Source organism: Mytilus trossulus, chromosome 9 (genome assembly GCF_036588685.1).
Source record: "Mytilus trossulus isolate FHL-02 chromosome 9, PNRI_Mtr1.1.1.hap1, whole genome shotgun sequence".
Classification (NCBI taxonomy): domain Eukaryota; kingdom Metazoa; phylum Mollusca; class Bivalvia; order Mytilida; family Mytilidae; genus Mytilus; species Mytilus trossulus.
In genome coordinates, this window is record NC_086381.1 from 24487905 (window position 1) to 24506727 (window position 18823).

General features: G+C 32.7%; 1 protein-coding gene across 3 annotated transcripts; it reads left to right on the top strand.

Annotated features, from left to right (window-relative positions):
• The first annotated feature begins 6035 nt into the window (after positions 1-6035).
• On the top strand, positions 6036-18590 carry LOC134685359 (uncharacterized). 3 transcript variants are annotated; one of them, XM_063545056.1, is made up of 2 exons: positions 6036-6149; positions 16628-18590. In XM_063545056.1, exon 2 carries the CDS (start codon positions 16644-16646, stop codon positions 17739-17741), a length of 1098 nt encoding a protein of 365 aa, XP_063401126.1. In that variant the 5' UTR covers positions 6036-6149; positions 16628-16643; the 3' UTR covers positions 17742-18590. The 3 variants fall into 3 exon arrangements, with proteins under 3 accessions (XP_063401126.1, XP_063401125.1, XP_063401124.1); XM_063545055.1 differs by lacking the exon at positions 6036-6149 and adding an exon at positions 11709-11787; XM_063545054.1 differs by lacking the exon at positions 6036-6149 and adding an exon at positions 11779-11899.
• Positions 18591-18823: the final 233 nt, after the last annotated feature.

Consider the following 18823-nt stretch of genomic DNA (forward strand, 5'->3'; position numbering starts at 1 on the left):
AGACAACATCAGAGACCAAATGGCATAGAAGTTAACAACTAAAGGTCACAGACCTTTAACAATGAGCAAAAACCCATATAACATAGTCAGCTATAAAGGTCAAGAAATGACAAAATTGTAAACTATAGTAGAAGAGAAAGAAATTGTTTATTTTCCATATTATGGGCTCTCAAATATCATTATACAATATATAAGACAATAACAAAAAGACACAATAGTCTTGTACACATAAAGAAAGAAAATTCAGTTTGAACATCAAGAACTACACACTTATACTGTAATACAATTTACAGTTTTTCTTCCCCATATGAAAAAGTTCCTGAAATATTGGATATTTAACTTAATTGAAAAAGCCACCAAGGGACAGTACTGCATGTTTGTCATTGTAATAAGGATATGACCATCTGATTTATCAAATGCCCTTGACATTATACAGCATCCCCAACTAATCAAATGTTATGGGTCAGGTCTATGCTAGTATATGAAATTTAAGCAATATTTTTAAAATAGTTGATTTCTCTGTGGGTAGATCTAAATCTTCATTTTTTGTGGGTAAATAATATTTCGTTGTTTAACCAAGGTTTGCATTTTTTTATGAAAAATTTCGAATTCTTCGATAATTTATAATTGGGGGTTAACCTGTACCCACAAAATAAACAGTATCCAACATATTATAATGAATCCACAGTATATCACATTGACCAGTTTAGGGTTCCTTGATAAAGGTATCTTACAATATTAAGCAGATCAACAACGCCATCCTCCCTTATCTGTTAATTATTACAAAGATCATTTCCTTTTAAACTGCTCAGCCAAATTTAACCAAACATGGTGTTTTTTAATTGGCAGGTGGGTCTCCAAACGTTTATTTTAACAAGATACCCCAATGAAGATTGCAGCAATTCCGTTTCCGCCGTTTAGCAACACCCCAATAATGGAACACATGTGAAAAATGCAAGATTTGTTTATTACCTTGAAAACCACTGCAGATAGTAAAAATCTGACTGAGGAATGCGAGCTTAAAACTTTTGAAAATGATGAGATCTACATAACGCATATGACATCAAAACTGTCTTCCTATAGGATTTATTGTCCTGTAGGACTACCAATTTACCCTTTTTACTTTTTTTTGTCGAGCCTGCGACTTCTGTAGCAGAAAACTCGACATAAGGATAGTGGGTCGCTGCTGCACCGGCGTTGACTAACTTCTTAAGAGCTTTATATATTTTAGAAGGTGAAAGACCTGGATGCTTCATACTCAAGTTCTGTATATAAATGAAGTTTCCATCTGTAATATGTCCATCGTCCTTGACATTATTTTCATGGTTCAGAAACTACAGAAAAAAGTTCAGATTTTTTGTTTTAATTTCTTTCGTATTATTAGTAATAAGATATCAATACTTAGTATGTGCGTGCCTTGTAAGGTCCTCATGGCCGCCAGACAGTGTTTATTTGACCTCGAACTCATTTCAAGGATCAGTGAACTAGGTGATGGCCACATATCAGATCATTAATAGCAACTCCATATTTGGTGTATGAATGATTTAACTTGCAGATGTCATCTGAACTTGACCTCAATTTCATGGTTCAGTGGTCAGAGTTAAGTTTTTTTTAGTTTTTGTCTTATTTTGTAATGCTTTATCCAATAGGTCAACAATATTTGTTGTATGGAATGATTGTGAGGTGTATATGACTGTCTGGAAGTTATCATCTGACCTTGAACTCATAGTCATACTATAAGCAATAGGTCGACTATATTTAATGCATATATTGATTGTAAGGTGTAACGTTACATGTCTGTTTTACCTTGACCTCATTTCCATGGTTCAGTGGTCAGTGTTTAGGTCTCTCGGTTTAGTCTATTTCTCAGAATCTATAAGCAATACGCCAACTATAATTGGTGTATTGAATGATTTTAAGGTTTACATGTTTTTCATTTTTGGTTTATCTGACCTTGGCCTCATTTTGTTGGATCAAGGTTAGTGCATGTGATACTTGTAGTAAAACTTTATATTTGGGACTATCAACATAAAATCAAGGTTAATATAAAAAAGAATATGTGGTAAGCTTTTTTTGTCATAGGAATGAAACGAGGGAGAAATATAACGAGTTTGATATTGAACATAGAAACATCATCTGTCTATTGTTAAAGATGGATGTATGTTGACCTCTAAATGTCTTTTTGTTATTTTTGGTATCGAGTTGCTTTCTTATTGACCAATGAAATATTCCTGACATGTCAGCTTATTCAAAAACATTACTGGCAAATGTTTTAACGTCTTATCATTTTTTTTGTTGGATTAGGTTTAAACTTGCTCTGGTTCATGACCAAATATACATATATAATCATCATTTTGCCTTTTTACAAACATTCATCGATGTTGATTTATTTGAATGTGTTTTATTCAAGCACCGAAATTATGTAGTAGAAACAATCTGTCGATACCTGTATCTTGGCATTGCATGGCCAGTTTGTTCTCTGACTGTTTATGACATCTTTAAACTAAATCCATTGGATGTTGGATATGTACTGATTAGTTTAAAGATGTCATAAACAGTCAGAGAAAAAAAAACTGGCCAATCATATATAATTTAGTCTTAGATGCATGACTTAATTTATTAGTTGTTAATGGCTTTGAACTAGCTGTCAGTAACTGCGAGTACTCTAGGATCAGTATTAAGTGTCTTTTTGTTGCGGGGATATACAAGTACCTGGCCACCTTTTTTTTGTAGATTTATTTATATTTGTAATACAGTATCCATCTGGTGAAATAAGCCTTTTCTCGCTGGCAATCATATCACATCTTCTTTTTTATATTTATATATATGTTTTCTGTAAAATATTGCGCATGAGATTGCAATATCCATTCGATATTCATGTTCGTTTCTTAAAGTTTCATAATGCTTACATATATTCTCTATACGTTATAGACTGTAGTAATGATGTTTATGTGTCAAAGGTTTAATAACATTTACACCATTTATATGAGCTATTTCAAATTGAATCCATAAAATGTTTCGTATGGTTACGATGTATTATAGCTGACTTGGTTGGTTGTGTTTCGTATGGTTACGATGTATTATAGCTGACTTGGTTGGTTATGTTTCGTATGGTTACCATGTATTATAGCTGACTTGGTTGGTTATGTTTCGTATGGTTACGATGTATTATAGCTGACTTGGTTGGTTATGTTTCGTATGGTTACGATGTATTATAGCTGACTTGGTTGGTTGGTTTAGATTGTTGAGATAATACTAAACAATGCTTTAATGCATCAAAGTTGTTGGTTTGAATTCTCTGTTTCTGAGAAAAAAAGAATTTTCGGATGTTTCACAGACAGAATATGCAGAATATTCCTTTCCGCCTTTTGCCAAGTTCGGCATATTATTTCCGTTAGAATTTATCTATTTTCGATTTTATTGACCATTCATTCCTGCCAAACATAATGCAGACATTAAGGACGGAACTCACTTTTTAAAAAATTAGTTCGAGTTATATCAGGTAAAATGTTTTTTAATTCGTATACAGAATATATATATTTGCAAAAATGCGTGATATTTAAAGATAACATTTATTAATGAATTACAAATAAAGTTTTGTTGGATAACGGACAAATGCACACAAGTTCAAGAGAATTTTTATCATTTAATTGTAAAATTAAATGACAGAAAAATAAACGTAAATAAAACAAATTAAAGAAAGTTTAACTTGTTTATAGAACAATTTCCTACAAATATAAATGTAAAAGGTGTCTTCTGGCTATTCAGTCCTACATTTTGTATTGTAGAGAGCTTGTGTTTTGTGGTTTATTGAATATCGACTCTTAATAAAACTTTGAATCTTGAATCTTGAAACCCCAGACTGTATAGTTTATGCAGAACTAGGCAGATTCCCATTATTTCTTTATGCAAAAGTTCGTATGATAATTTTCTGGGGCAGAATTATAAACGGTAAAGAGTGTAAAATTTCTCATGTTCTTTATAAATTATTACTTGTAAATTTAAATAACTATGGTTGGAAAGTAAATGGTTGATTTATATTAAAAATATTTTAATAAGTGTGGAATGTCTAATATTTGGAATATGCATTTTGCTGACAGATGGGTATCAAAAAGTGTGGAACAAAAGCTTAAAGATCAGTTCACACTATTATGTTTGTCACAGATAGAAACCTTACCTAAGTGCCTATGTTACAGAATTTTTAAAAATAATCTGAAATTTGAGAATTATCTCAACATATTGCCTTATAATTTATTATTTGTATACTGCAAATTTAGATGTGGTAGTCACCGTTTACCAATTGAGGCCGGCAGATGGCGAGGCTTGTCACGAAACGACATATTTTGTCATCTATGCAATTCAAGTGAAATCGGTGACGAATATCATTATATAATGACTTGTAAATCTTTAGATTTAGAGAGAAAGAAATTTTTCCTGCACATTGCTGTAAAAATTCAAGTACATACAAATTTAATAGTTTATTTAATTCAGACAATACTATTATTTTAGAAAAAATATGTAAGTTTATAAAAACAATACAGGTGAAAGTCAGTCCTCCAAGTTAAGTTACGTTATTTATTCACAGTACTATTGGCAGAAAGTGCTTATGATTTACAGAAACAGATGGATTATTTCAGTGAATACTGTAATGTTTGGAGTCACGAAAACTAAAGTGATGATTTTTTCTAGAGGCAGAATGCCGTCAAAATTGCATTTTGATATAGACGGCACGGACATTGAAATTGTTAAAGAATTTAACTATTTGGGCATATCATTATTATCTAGCACAGAAACATTTAGCAGAAAAAGCAACAAAAGCTATGTTTAATGTATTGAAAGCTGGCCGCATGCATAGTCTTTCTATTCAATGTCACTTAGATCTTTTTGATAAAGTTGTGAAACCCATACTTTTGTATGTATGTGAAATTTTGGGGCATGGTAATGTTGAAATTATAGAAAGAATCCATCTGAAATTCTGTAAACTTCTTTTGAAACTGAAAAAATCCAAACCTAACTATATGGTATACGGTGAACTTGAGATATCCTTTGGACATTGATATTAAATTGAAAATAGTGTCTTATTGGTGTAAATTGTTATCCGCTAAAGAGACTAAGCTATCTTCTATCGCATACAGACTATTAAAAACACATTTTATACTGTTAATAATGTATGTACATTTTTTGTGAGTAAAGTTAAAAATAATTATATTGGATGAATGTGGTTTTTCAAATATTTGGATTTCTCAATGTTTTGGTAATGATAAATGGTTAAAAAATGCACTTCAGTATCGATTACAAGACCATTATAAACAGTTGTTGAATACACAATTACAAGAGTCTACAAAAGCAGTAAATTATAGAATTTTTAAGTTAGAATTAAAGTTGAAAATATTTCGCGATATCTTGAATATGCACGAAAGTATTATTTTGTGTAGATATAGAACCACAAACTACAGACTCCCAATAGAGACAGGGAGGTGGAATAATGTTAATAGAAATGATAGAAAATGTCATCTTTGTAATATTGGAAGCATTGGAGACGAATTACATTATCTGCTAGAATGTCCATTTTTAACGACAGCAGAAAATTACTATTTGGCTCGTGTTAATACACTAAAATTTGGAAAACTGATGAGCAAACTAAACAAAAGTTAGAGTTTAAAAGATTATGTAAGCTTATAAAGTGTATAAATAAACATGTGCGTCCTCCTGGCTAAAATGTATATTATTTTGAAACCACTGTATTTTATATATGTTTTATAGATAGATACATATTCATGTACATATTTTGCATTCTCTCTGTACCGATGTATCTGCAATGGTTATGATAATAAACATATTATTATTATGTTCACACATGTGCATGCTGATATATACATCTATGTAATTGTAAATATATATTTTCTCTGTAACTATGACATGTAGTTTTGTGAGAATAATGTTCATTCAACAATTACCTCTTAATTAATTACCAATTAAGTAATTCTACCTTAAACGGACAAACGGTCCATTGTTTATTTAAGAGATCTGAGTAACAAAATCCAGTCTGTCTCGGTTAAACAGTTATATAAAGTCATGCAAAACTATTTGGTTCATTAGACTATGAACCAGAATAAATTGTAGTTAGCAGACTGGATTGTCTTTTAAAGGTTAGTAAATATGTTAATTTGTTTAATAGTTTGTTTTATAAATTTAGAGAATACGAGTTTAAAGAATCAAAAGATGTTCCCCAGTAAAGTAATTTTAATCACATTCACATGTAAAATCGTGATATAGATAAATAAATAATAGGCAAAGTTTGAAATGATATTTAGGTAAATGATTTGTATAAAAGATTCTTAACTTATAAAAAAAAGGAATTAACTTATTCGTATAGATAACTTTTGAAAATACAATTCTTAATTTGATACTTGATTAAATATTAAAAGTAAACGAATAAAGGGGAAATAACAGATGACACGACTGTTTATTTATGGCGCGTATACTATTGTCGGGTTTTATATTATTGTTCGATTTATATCGCGAATTATTTGATGTATAACTATGATGGAAGAGTAATGTAATATGTATTATAACTGTTGTAAATATAGGTTAGACTGTGAACCAGAATAAAATGTAGTTAGCAGACCGGATTGTCTTTTTAAGGTCCCCTTGGTATGCCTAGTCCAAGCTAGTTCCCAAAATATTGTAACATCAGCGTGACCAGTTCCCCTCCAAAAAAAGTTTGATTAAACCATGAAAGAACGATTACAACACGATTAACAAAGACGGGACCAAGTTCCCGCATAATGTATACACAATTAGCTGAAAAAGAATATTATTTAAATTAAGCTTGGGGAAATTCATTTATACGTTTTTTTCACAGTTATTCTATTCCAAAACATATCTGTATACATGTTGGGCTGAACACTTATTTTGTTAAGTTTTGAGGACGATTATATTTGTTTCTTTCCAGAATAACATAATATTGTCTACAAATACACTGCACAATGGAGCACCATTAGTAAATGTATGATTTGCATATTAACCATTAGTCGTTTTATAATTTTGTCCCTTGGTTTACACTTTAATAGACCGTCATGTTGCCAAAACATTTCGGAAAATATGTATACACTCAAACAATACATTAGAGAAAATAAAGAAAACAATGGTTCAGTATTAGCTTCATTTAAATAGCTCTTGCAGACCGTAGACATTTGTGATCAAAGCCAGTGTAAAGATGAACATAGAAAAGAGAACATAGAGAGAAAAGCCACCTATGGATCTTCAACGCAGCGAGAACATGATCCATACGGAGTTAGGCTTCAACTGGCCCCTTAATAATGATAATAACTAGATATCATTGAGATGGAAGCCATCTCTGTGGGCCCCGCTGTCAATAACGTGGGGTAATAGTGATAGTACTATTTCATAGTATAATAGTGATATGACTGCATGATGTGAACTACTAGTAATTGTTGACTACTCTAAGGAGTCTCATGTGTGATTTCAATCTAAGATTTTAAGTTAAAACTGATAAATATTCTCATCTTACTTTCATAGTATAATAGTGATATGACTGCATGATGTGAACTAATTGTTGACTACTCTAAGGTGACTTCTGGATGTATGGATTGATGTTTGAACAATATGTTTAAAGGTGCTGCCCAATTGATATTTGTCACATATTTTTAGAATTATGCCTTCAATATATTATGACCCACCAAGTATAAAGTATGAAATATTAACGGTTCTCGAGAGGTAGAGCGGACACAATTTGTTAAGAACAACAAACGGATGGACAGACTGACAGACTGACCTTAGACCTAGGATGCATACATTATGACACATTCTCTGGTGTTGGTTTATATATATGTTAAGTTGAAAATGTTTGTCAGGTATAAAGTATGAAATAATAACAGCTGTCCTCTCAAAATATAGTGTGGATCAAATTTGTTAGCGATGGACAGACCAACAGACAGACAGACAGACCTTTGACCTAGGAAGTGGTACATACATCATGACACACCCTCTGGTGTTGGTTAAAATGGATGTCAAGTATAATATTTGAAATCATAATGGTTCTCAAGATATAGAGCGGACACAATCTTCACCACAGGACACAGGATTGTCAACTGAAACCAAAGTTTTTTTGACGTTGACCTTTGACCTAGGAAGTTGTACATACATCATGACATGCCCTCTGGTGGTGGTTAAAATGGATGTCAAGTATAAACTTTGAAATCATAACGGTTATCTAGATTTGGAGCGGACACAATCCCACAGGACACGGGGTTGTCAACTCTAAACCAAAGTTTTTGACCTTGACCTTTGACCTAGGAAGTTGAACATACATCATGACACGCCCTCTGGTGGTTGTTAAAATGGATGTCAAGTATAAACTTTGAAATCATAACCGTTTTCTAGATTTGGAGCGACACAATCCCACAGGACATGGGGTAGTCAACTCTAAACCAAAGTTTTTGACCTTGACCTTTGACCTAGGAAGTTGTACATACATCATGACACGCCCTCTGGTGGTTGTTGAAATGGATGTCAAGTATAAACTTTGAAATCATAACGGTTATCTAGATATGGAGCGGACACGATCTTCACCACAGGACAGGGGGTTGTCAACTAAAACCAAATTTTTTGACCTTGACCTTTGACCTAGAAAGTTGTACATACAACATGACACACCCTCTGGTGTTGGTTGATAATCATGTTAAGTATTAAGTATGAAATCATAATGGTTCTCTAGATATGGAGCGGACACGAAAGTGTTACGGACGGACGGACGGACGGACGGACAGACGGACGGACGGACAGACGGACGGACGGACAGACGGACGGACGGACAGACGGACAGATGGACGGACGGACAGACTGATCACTATAGGGCGACCCGCCTTAGTCGGCGGGGCCCTAATTAATTAATTCAACGAAATGACGCCACAATAAACTCCGAAATAGACAAATGAAACAATTAAAAAAAAAAAATCACACAAGACTGATAAAGGTTCTAGATTTTCATAACTTGTGACAAGCGCAAAAAAAAACCGGCAGAGTTAAAAGTTTCTTGAGAGATCTCAACCCTTCTCCTATACCTTTAGCTATAGCTAACATTGAATAAACAAACATTTAGCACACTAGTTTTACCCCGCCACATTCTGTATGTGCCTGTCCCAAGTCAGGAAACTGTATATAGTGGTATTCGTTTGTTGCTGTGTTGCATATTTGTTTTTCGTTCATTATTTTTAACAAATTAATTAGGCCGTTAGTTTTTTCGATTGAATTGTTTTACGTTTGTCGTTTTGGGGCCATTTGTAGCTTACTATGCAGTATGAACTTAGTTTATTATTGAAGGCAGTGTGGTGATCTATAGTTGTTTATTTCTGTATCATTTGTTCCATTTGTTCTCTTGTGGAAATTTGTCTCATTGGCAATACTAACACATCTTCTTTTTATATACTCCTAGTCTATATTTCTTGACACCATTTGTGATTGTGGTCAGTCGGAAGGGGATGATAAATGGATGGTCCGTGTTAAGGGAGAGCCTTATCTCTTTTACGTAAAAACACCCTTGTAGATTTCGAAAAAGACCAGGCTAATGCGGGTATATAAGACAGCACTTGCACCCACAAAGTGGCAAGGGATTAATATAAGTTGCAATAATTTGTTTCTCAATCCACTATAAATAAATATGTTTAATTATAAACTACCCTTAGTAAAAGCTTGAGTACGAGGCTATACAAAAACATAAGTAACAGATTACACACATGACATATGCAATATGAGAATACCCAATTAGAAATACAAAATAGAAACATGTGATCATAGCCAATGCAAAGATGAATCAAACAAAGAATAACTGTGTTTTAAGTGTTAACAGACAAGATCGATGGACACCATGCATAAAAGAGGGGCTAATGATACCAGAGGAACAGTCAAAGTCATAAATTGAAAATAAACTGACAACGCCATGGCTAAAAATGAAAAAAGACAAACAGACAAACAATTGTATACATGACACAACAGAGAAAACTAAAGAATAAACAACACAAACCCCACCAAAAACACAGGGTGATCTCATATGCTCCGGAATGGTAAGCAAATCCTGCTTCAAATGTGGCACCCGTCCTCTTGCTCGAGTTATAACAAATCTGGTACATAGTCTTATTCAGTAGGTCACATTTATGAAAGGAAAGGGGAATGTAGTTACGACGTAAGGAACATACCCGATTTCATCTGTGAAATGGTTATTCCATAACGGTCAACCAATGCAGCTCGCGATGGCGCCAAAGTTCACAATTGGACAGCTGAAATCATCTCTTTTGTCGTTAAATTATGTTTTCAACTGACCCTCATTGTCAATTTCTAGATTTAAGTCAAGATATGAGGCCCCACTAAACTGTATCTGTTGCATCCTTTATCTCTAGTTCGATGTAATAGATGCGTTCAACATAGTCACCAAATTTTGAATTATTTAGTGAGAGTACATCAGTTATAAAGCGGAAAGTCAAGTTAATGGATAGTGCTTACTTCTTATCTTTTGTCCTTAGAAGTTCCTGTATGAAGTCATAATAATAAAGAAACAAGTCTGCCAGAAGAGGGACACAATTGGTTCCCATTGGAATGCCGACAGTCTATTGAAAACCCCGTCCTCCGAACGTAAAAAATATGTTGTCAATCAAGAAAACAAGCATCTTAATAATGTCAGTTTCAGAAAAAAATGTTTGAATGAGAGTGATCCTTTACAAAGCAGAATTTATCCCATTCTAAGAGAAGATACTTGTACCTACGTTGGCCATTCTTTTTATTATGAAACACAGCAATACCAACCTTTTTTCATTTTTTTAGTTAAGAATGTGGAATACTTGGGTAAAGTGTAGAAAAGTCAAATGTTTTAATACTATTGCAAGATGAAAGAGAGTTAGATTGTATGTACTCAAAAAGATCTTTGGATTTTTTTAGTATCCACATCGGATTCACGCCACCTCTAGAATAGGCAGTTTCACAATAACGTTGAAGCCCGGCTTTGATTACTGATAAAATAGAAGTTTTATGCCTGGCATAATTCTCGACTGAATCCGTCAAAATGTTGAAGTTGTATTTCCAATTGATGGATTTAGGCTCACGATATTTCGGAACTTTCGATAACACATTTCACAGGGAACGGTGTAATTGACAATGTTGAGGTCACCGGTAATAATGTGGCCAGCATGATTATATGTGAATTTGGGAACTAGCACAAGTTCAATCAGGAGGTTTAGACTTCATGTCGTCAATATTGAGATCCTGCAAAACGTGTTTGTAATTGAAAATTTTAGTTGCAATAGGCTTGGTATAGGTATAAGAAATGATTGGTACATACTGATCTTTGAAATAAGGAGGTATTTTCGACTGAACTAATTTATGATGATATTGCCTAAGTTGACGCCAACGAGACCGATAAGATACGGCCTATCGACAGAGAAAAATACCTATTCTCTGACTGACCCGAAATTGGTTCATTAATTTACCGATAAAAATTGCATCAGCTCATGTACTTAATAAACTGAATAATTAAATGTTCAAAATACCCCTTTATTAAAGCACATTTTTAAGTGAAAGCTTTCATTATTTCAACATTGTAGCGTGAAAATGGTATAAGTCTTTGTTGAATACGATAGAAAATTACGCTTTTTACAGTAGAAATTATTTTTATCGAGTCGCACTAAATATGTAATGACTGTAATGGAAAGACTGGGTTTTAATTTAAAAAAATACATCATGTGTGACAACATCGACTCTATTGTTCAGAAACAGGTAATGCTAACGACTAGTAGTGTCACTTATGTATTTACACACCCATTTAAAACACAACCGGATCAGCTATTCATATTATTAATGTTTAATCCTGAAGTTAGTACAGCACAGGGTAAGTTTATTTAAATTAGTTAATCCACCCAGTCAGCCGGTAGCGTAAAAAAAATGGCGTGTATGGGTAATAAAGAAAATACGTGTCGTTTACTACACCTAAACGGAGTAGGGGTGTGGTCTTGTTCTCTTTCCGCCTAACTGGTAATATATTATGATCTTTTATTTTATAGAAAAAAAATATTCCATTTCGGCTAATTGGAATTTTTCTGGTTGTTCATATTCCATAAAAGAGAATGAATAGACAATAAGAAACATGTTGGAACAACTCACCGTGACCAAAGGAAATAACGGTTTATATAACCTGTTCGGACTATAATGATACCAGATTTGCTATTGAATATAAATTTCCACTTCCCCAAAATATTTCTTGTTGTTGAAATTATTGTGAAAATCAATTTATCAATTTGAAAGGCAATACGTTTTAGGTTACAACATTTCGAAATACTCGATAGTTTGTAAGACTGATCCCTAGGGAAATGTAGTTTTATTGGGGATCACCATAGACAATTATTCCCTCTTTTTGGAAAAGGCAGTAACCAAATATTGCTAGCATTGATCTAAACGAGTGTTAGAATTTTTGTTGGCGCTTCTAATTTATATAAACCATGTAGGATGTTTTTCTTTCAACAGTAAAACCACAGGCACTTGTCTCAGAAAAAAAAATTCCTATATACCTTATTGAAAAAAAATTTCCTATATACCTTATTAAATAATAAGGTATATAGGAAATTTTTTTTCTGAGACAAGTGCCTGCAAACAAAAAAAAAGTTCCTATATACCTTATTAAATAAGTATAGATTATAACATGCCCTTTTCCATATTGGCTCTGGTATCATCCCGAGACTCCCATATCGGCCTCGAGGCTTTAGCCGAGGGCCGATATGGGTCGAGGGATGATACCCGGGCCAATATGGAAAAGACATGTTATAATCTTTTTATCACATATTTAAGTTCTGCAGAAAAGAGAAAAAAAACGTCAATTAACAACTTTATGATACATAAAAGGTAAAGTCTTAATGTTGTTAAGGATGCAATGACGTCACGTCATTAGGAACAGGGCACAATATGGATATGTCTTTTTTGCCCCGGGCAATTTTAAGGTTATTGCATATGCAAAACCCGACGTATTCGTTACAAATATGTGATAATAAGGTATATAGGAAATTTTTTTTCTGAGACAAGTGCCTGTGAGTAAAACACTTATATTCGACCATGATTAATACTTTTGAGGCGACCACTTAATCTGTTCCTGTCGGTAAAAAACTGTTTTTCAAATATTAGATAGACCCAAGTTTTTTAAAGAGCCTATTAAAGTAGAGAGGACAAATAAGAAAGATTGCTATCTTCTAAACTCGAGTCATAATTCTACTAAAATAGTCTTAGTTTTTTTATTGTCGAACTTTCTAGAGAGAAAAAAACTGAGACAGAAAATCAAAAGTTCACTAGCAGCTCACTGCCAATAACTTCAAAACTATACAAACCTTGAATGGGCTTATTGTATGTGCCTGTCCCAAGTCAGGTACCTGTAATTCAGTGGTTGTCGTGTGTTACATATTTGTTTTTCGTTCATTTTTGTATACTTATAAATGAGGCCGTTAGTCTTCTCGTTTGAATTGTTTTACATTGTAATTTCGGGTCCTTTTATAGCGGACTATGCGGTATGGGCTTTTCTCATTGTTGAAGGCCGTACTGTGAACCTTATTTGTTTTTTCTGTGTCATTTTGGTTTCTTGTGGAGAGCTATCTCATTGGCAATCGTACCACATCTTCTTTTTTATAATTAGGATTAGATTCAGTTTGAGGTGCTCAATGATAAAAGATAACATGGACATCGTGTGACTAAAACATTATTTTTTCTTTACAATATACAAAGTCAAGCACACTTTTCCTATCATATGAAACATTTTATTAGAGATGATGTTTTGCAATATGTTGCTATAGCAACGGGAACATGTAAAGTATTTGAATTGGAAACATGTACGAATAAGACATAATTGTAGTCATATGCATGTATACGGAAATCCCGGATAACATTGATGTTATCAGATTATTACATGGCATTTTTCATATCGCATGTATTATCAGCCCTAGGTTCAATATCAGCCCAAGAGCTGAATGTCTCGAGGGCTGATATTGACCGAGGGCTGATAATACATGCGATATGAAAAATGACATGTTATGATCTTTTTATCATATGCTTCAACAATGGAGAAAAATCACAGATTCATATATTGATCATTTTACGTGGTTCCCAAATAGAAGTTCAAAGATTGAAAAGTTCACGGACGTCGGACTCCAAATTTAGTACATTCGATATGGAATCTTTCTATCAGATGCCTGAACAGGATAAAAAACATTTTAATATGGACGAAACGACAAAAGAAATTATTCAAAAATATACATAATGAACACTGTTTGAAAAAGTGAACTTTTTAACGTAACTTTCTAAATTATGTTTGAAACTTTAAAAAAAACCTCATTTATTTAATAATTTATTTTTATTTTATTTTTTTATTTATTATTTTACAAAATATTCTTTCCAGTATCCAAATAATTGTTTCGTTAATAAAATTGAGATTGTAAGTATTTTAGAGAAAATGTATCATGTGAGGTATATTTTCCGGAATTTGCCGAGCATCACCGGAATGCCATGCGATAACGTTACAGAAAGGCATGTGATAAACTTTTCATATCAGCCCGCTAAGCACCAATTCGAAAAAATATGGAATTTACGTTGATTTAATGATATTATCAAACAGTAAAAATCATATGTTATTTAGTCTAAGTATATGATAAAATATATTATTTCCCGATATTATCATTCTATATGGTTAATATACATATATAATTGTGTGGGCATTTACGCTATTTTTTGCTATTGTTTTCAATTATGGCCATGGTTTTGTAAAATCTTAAAACTATTTGACTCAAATATTTGTAGAATTCATGTTTGGCATAATCGATGTCAAACCACAGGCACTTGTCTCAAAAAAATTTCCTATATACCTATATTAAGGTATATAGGATTATTTTTTTTTGAGACAAGTGCCTGTGTGTCAAACCGATTCCCAAAGGAATACTTATAAATATGTAATTGCTCAGTATATTATTTCTATAGGTCTATACGATATCATGAGACGTATAACTTATTAACAGCATTTACTTACTAATGAACTTTGAAAAATGCATATTTTTGGTTGGTATTTTGACAATCGTCTCAGTAAAGGCATTGTGTTGCCATGGAAACCAGTAACTATGGAAAAAATGTATACCAGTTTCCTAATTTTGTGCCACATTAGATGCAACACATTTTTTTAATACAATGTGAATTACAAGGTCTTTAAATTCTCACAAAGCAAGTTACACAAATAAGTCAAAAAGGTCGAAATATAGTATGGCTAATAGTTGTAATAGAGATGGAGTTCTGTCAACATTTGTTACATATGTAATTTACATATGTTAGGCTTTTTATGTTTGTGAAATGTATAATTTGGATTGCCAACGAGATATCTTCTATCCTTATTTGACTGAAATAATATTTATATACATGCATATCACTATGCTATCTTTCGGGAGTTTCGAACATTTATAATGTGAAATTTTAATGACTTTAAAACTCTTTAAAAATCTAAATTTACCTTCATACAAGATTTTTTACGAGATTTAATAAATACTTGAAGGCAAGTAAACACATATTGAAATATTGGTTTAAATCCATGCACAAGTGACTCAAATTATCACGCATCACATATTTTTTTTAAAATAAAAAACAATAAAAAACAGTTAATTCTCAAATTGTTAAAACAATAAAACAACAGTTATTACTAAGCATTGTTTAAATTATTCAAACATTTTACACAAATTCTATTTCCGAACAAAAGCACAGCAGATATTCATTTGTAGAAAGAAACATGTTAAACGGATTTCCTATACATATTTTTCAATTTTATTGACAATGCTAAATTATGCTCATAGGTCAAGGAACACAAATAATTATTATATGATGCAAAAAATATTACCACATGTTTTTTTCTAGTATTTTCTAGTATTGATGTTTAATGAATGAACTTAAATGAAAGTGTTGGTTAGGTAATCATTGATTATGTAAAAATTTCTGAATATTTATTGGAGATTTTAGAAAGAAAAAAACTGTTCAAACATGAAAAAAGTGGTAACACTTGACTTAAACATAAATTTTGGTACAAGAAAAAAATTGGAATAAAACTAATTTAAAGATCAACAAGGTATGGGCTTTGCTCATTGTTGAAGGCCGTACGGTGACATATAGTTGGTAATGTCTGTGTCATTTTGGCAAAAGCATATTTAAAAGTTAAAAAAAGCATAGGTTTCTTGTGGATAGTTGTCTCATTGGCAATCATACCACATCTTCTTTCTTATAAGCACTGTGCAAGTTCCAAATATATTTGAATTGTAAAGTTGTATCTCTAAAACAATACAAAATGTGATGGTATTCAAAGATTTATATAGTTCTATTCCAATTAAATCCTTACTCTGGTACAATAAGTACATTACGGGTTCCTGATACCCATTATCACAAAATTCCACATGGGGTGAGAGCTTTGAATTGAATTGAATTGAGGGAAGATCATGTTTCATATTGAATAAAATGTATCATGATCGAATATTTTAATGACGTTTATATCATATAACAAAAAGTTATTATATTTTAACTTTTTCTTATTTTTCTTATTTTTTCTTGTTTACAGAATATAAAGAAGAGGTATGTTCACCAAAAGAAAACTTCTCATCATTGGTGGATTGATAATAGGTGGACTGTGTTCATGGGTAATAATACCTAACAGTGTCATAAGGGTAATGATAAACAAAAAAATGATTGCTATGAATTTAATAAGAGAGCATGCATCCGTCTATAAAGAGTTGTCAAACAATCCACAGGCCACACCAGCGACTACAACCAAATCGTTAAAGTTATCTACTTCCGGACAAGATGGTTTGTCCGAAGAAATGAAATCCATCCGCCAAGACTGTGGCGACCTCTGTAATACATCCAGAAAAGGGTCACCAGGACCGTATTTTGATCATATCAACGCAACAATAAATTGTAATGCAATATTAAGGAATGCATATGTAGACCGGGGTCATGGACTAGCTCGTGCACCGCCAGAAATTCCGAAAGAGCTTATGAATGAGTTTAGTATGAATAATCGTATACCGGTGAAGAAGTGGTATATCAGCAACATATATTTAGGTAAAAAAGCGTCGAGTCCAATATGGACAAATAAAACAATTGAAGATTGGATAATTCTAGCAAAAGAAGGTAAATTAAAGGGCAATTACGGTGTAGGAGAAACAAATGCTCTTAGAGATGGATTAAAACATGCACCAGGGATTAAAGATGGTAGGGTTCTAGTAATAGGTTCAGAGATTCCATGGGTTGAGGCATGCGTACTTGAAGCAGGAGCACGTGAAGTTGTGACATTAGAGTATGGCAGTATCAAATCAGAACATCCCAAAGTGAAAACTATGATCCCCCTGGATTTTCGTATGAGCTTTCTTAACAATACTTTAGGAACTTTTGATGGTATTGTTACATTTAGTTCTATCGAACACTCAGGATTAGGGAGATATGGGGACGCTTTGAATCCCTGGGGTGATATTATTGCCATAGCACGATCCTGGTGTGTAACCAAACCTGGAGGCTCACTTACAATAGGTGTGCAGTATAATTATGATCATGAATATCTTCATTTTAATGCTCACAGATGGTATGGTAAAATAAGGTACCCATACTTAACAACAAATTGGAAACAATACTACAGAGGCCAAGGTAGTCAACGCGTTCACGTTTTTACGAAATAAAAACAAGAAAAAGAAATTCGAAAGTTTGCAGATGAAATGAACTCGAAAATACCATGTGAAATAACTTGAAAGGAACAACTTAAATTGATAATTCCACCTGGAGAGTCAATCTATTTAAATAAAGATCTCTGATCTACTTACCCTCTTATGGGAACCCTTGTATCGATAGATCTTAATTTTAATCAGCTGTCCAATAAGTAGAACGGACACTTTTAAAAACTAAAGATGGAGTGCTCTAAAAGGGTAAGAATTTCCACAACTTATCTGCAATTCGGATTCTGATATCAAATCTGATAAACTGATTTTATAGTTCGATCTTATGTAGTACTGTCACTCCACTGTCCAAGGTTAGGGGTAGGTTGGGATCCCGCTAACATGTTCAACACCGCCATATTATATATGTATGTGCCTGTCCTAAGACAGGAGCCTGTAATTAAGTTCTTGTCGTTTGTTTTTTTGCTGTTTTTCATATTTGTTTTTCGTACATTAATTAGTTTGTAAATTTTCTCGTTTGATTTATTTTACAATGGCCATTTCGGGGCCTTTAATAGCTGACTATGTGGTATGGGCTTTTGGTCATTGTTGAAGGCCATATGGTGACCTTTAATTGTTAATTTCTGTGTCATTTTGTCTCGTATGAAGAGTTTTCTCTTTGGTAATACTACCCCATTTTCTTTTTTATATTTATATATTTAAAGTGCCATATAGATGCCGACGTCATTAAATTCCATTATATTTATATGTAAAGTGCCATTGCCGTCCTCTTATTTCATTTCCGAGTAATATTATTATACTAACAGTAATGTTTGATAGAGTTACTATGCAAATAAAAAATCTTTCAAAATTTAATTTGTTTTTGTCTTCTCAACTTTTAAATACCAACTTTTCAGCATGAGTAGTAAGTTATTCAGAAACTACATGAAAAAATAACTCATTCATCCCTAACACGTAAAAAGTGTTATGATTGAAAATCAGGACTATCAACAAAATACTAAGGATATGAACAACTACATGTGACGATACATACTTTAACAATGAGCAAAACTTACGCATGTAGACCAACTCTAAAGAAAAAAACCCAA

Coding starts and splice junctions, on each gene's coding strand:
- LOC134685359 (XM_063545056.1), top strand. CDS start 16,644: ATGTTCACCAAAAGAAAACTTCTCATCATTGGTGGATTGATAATAGGT.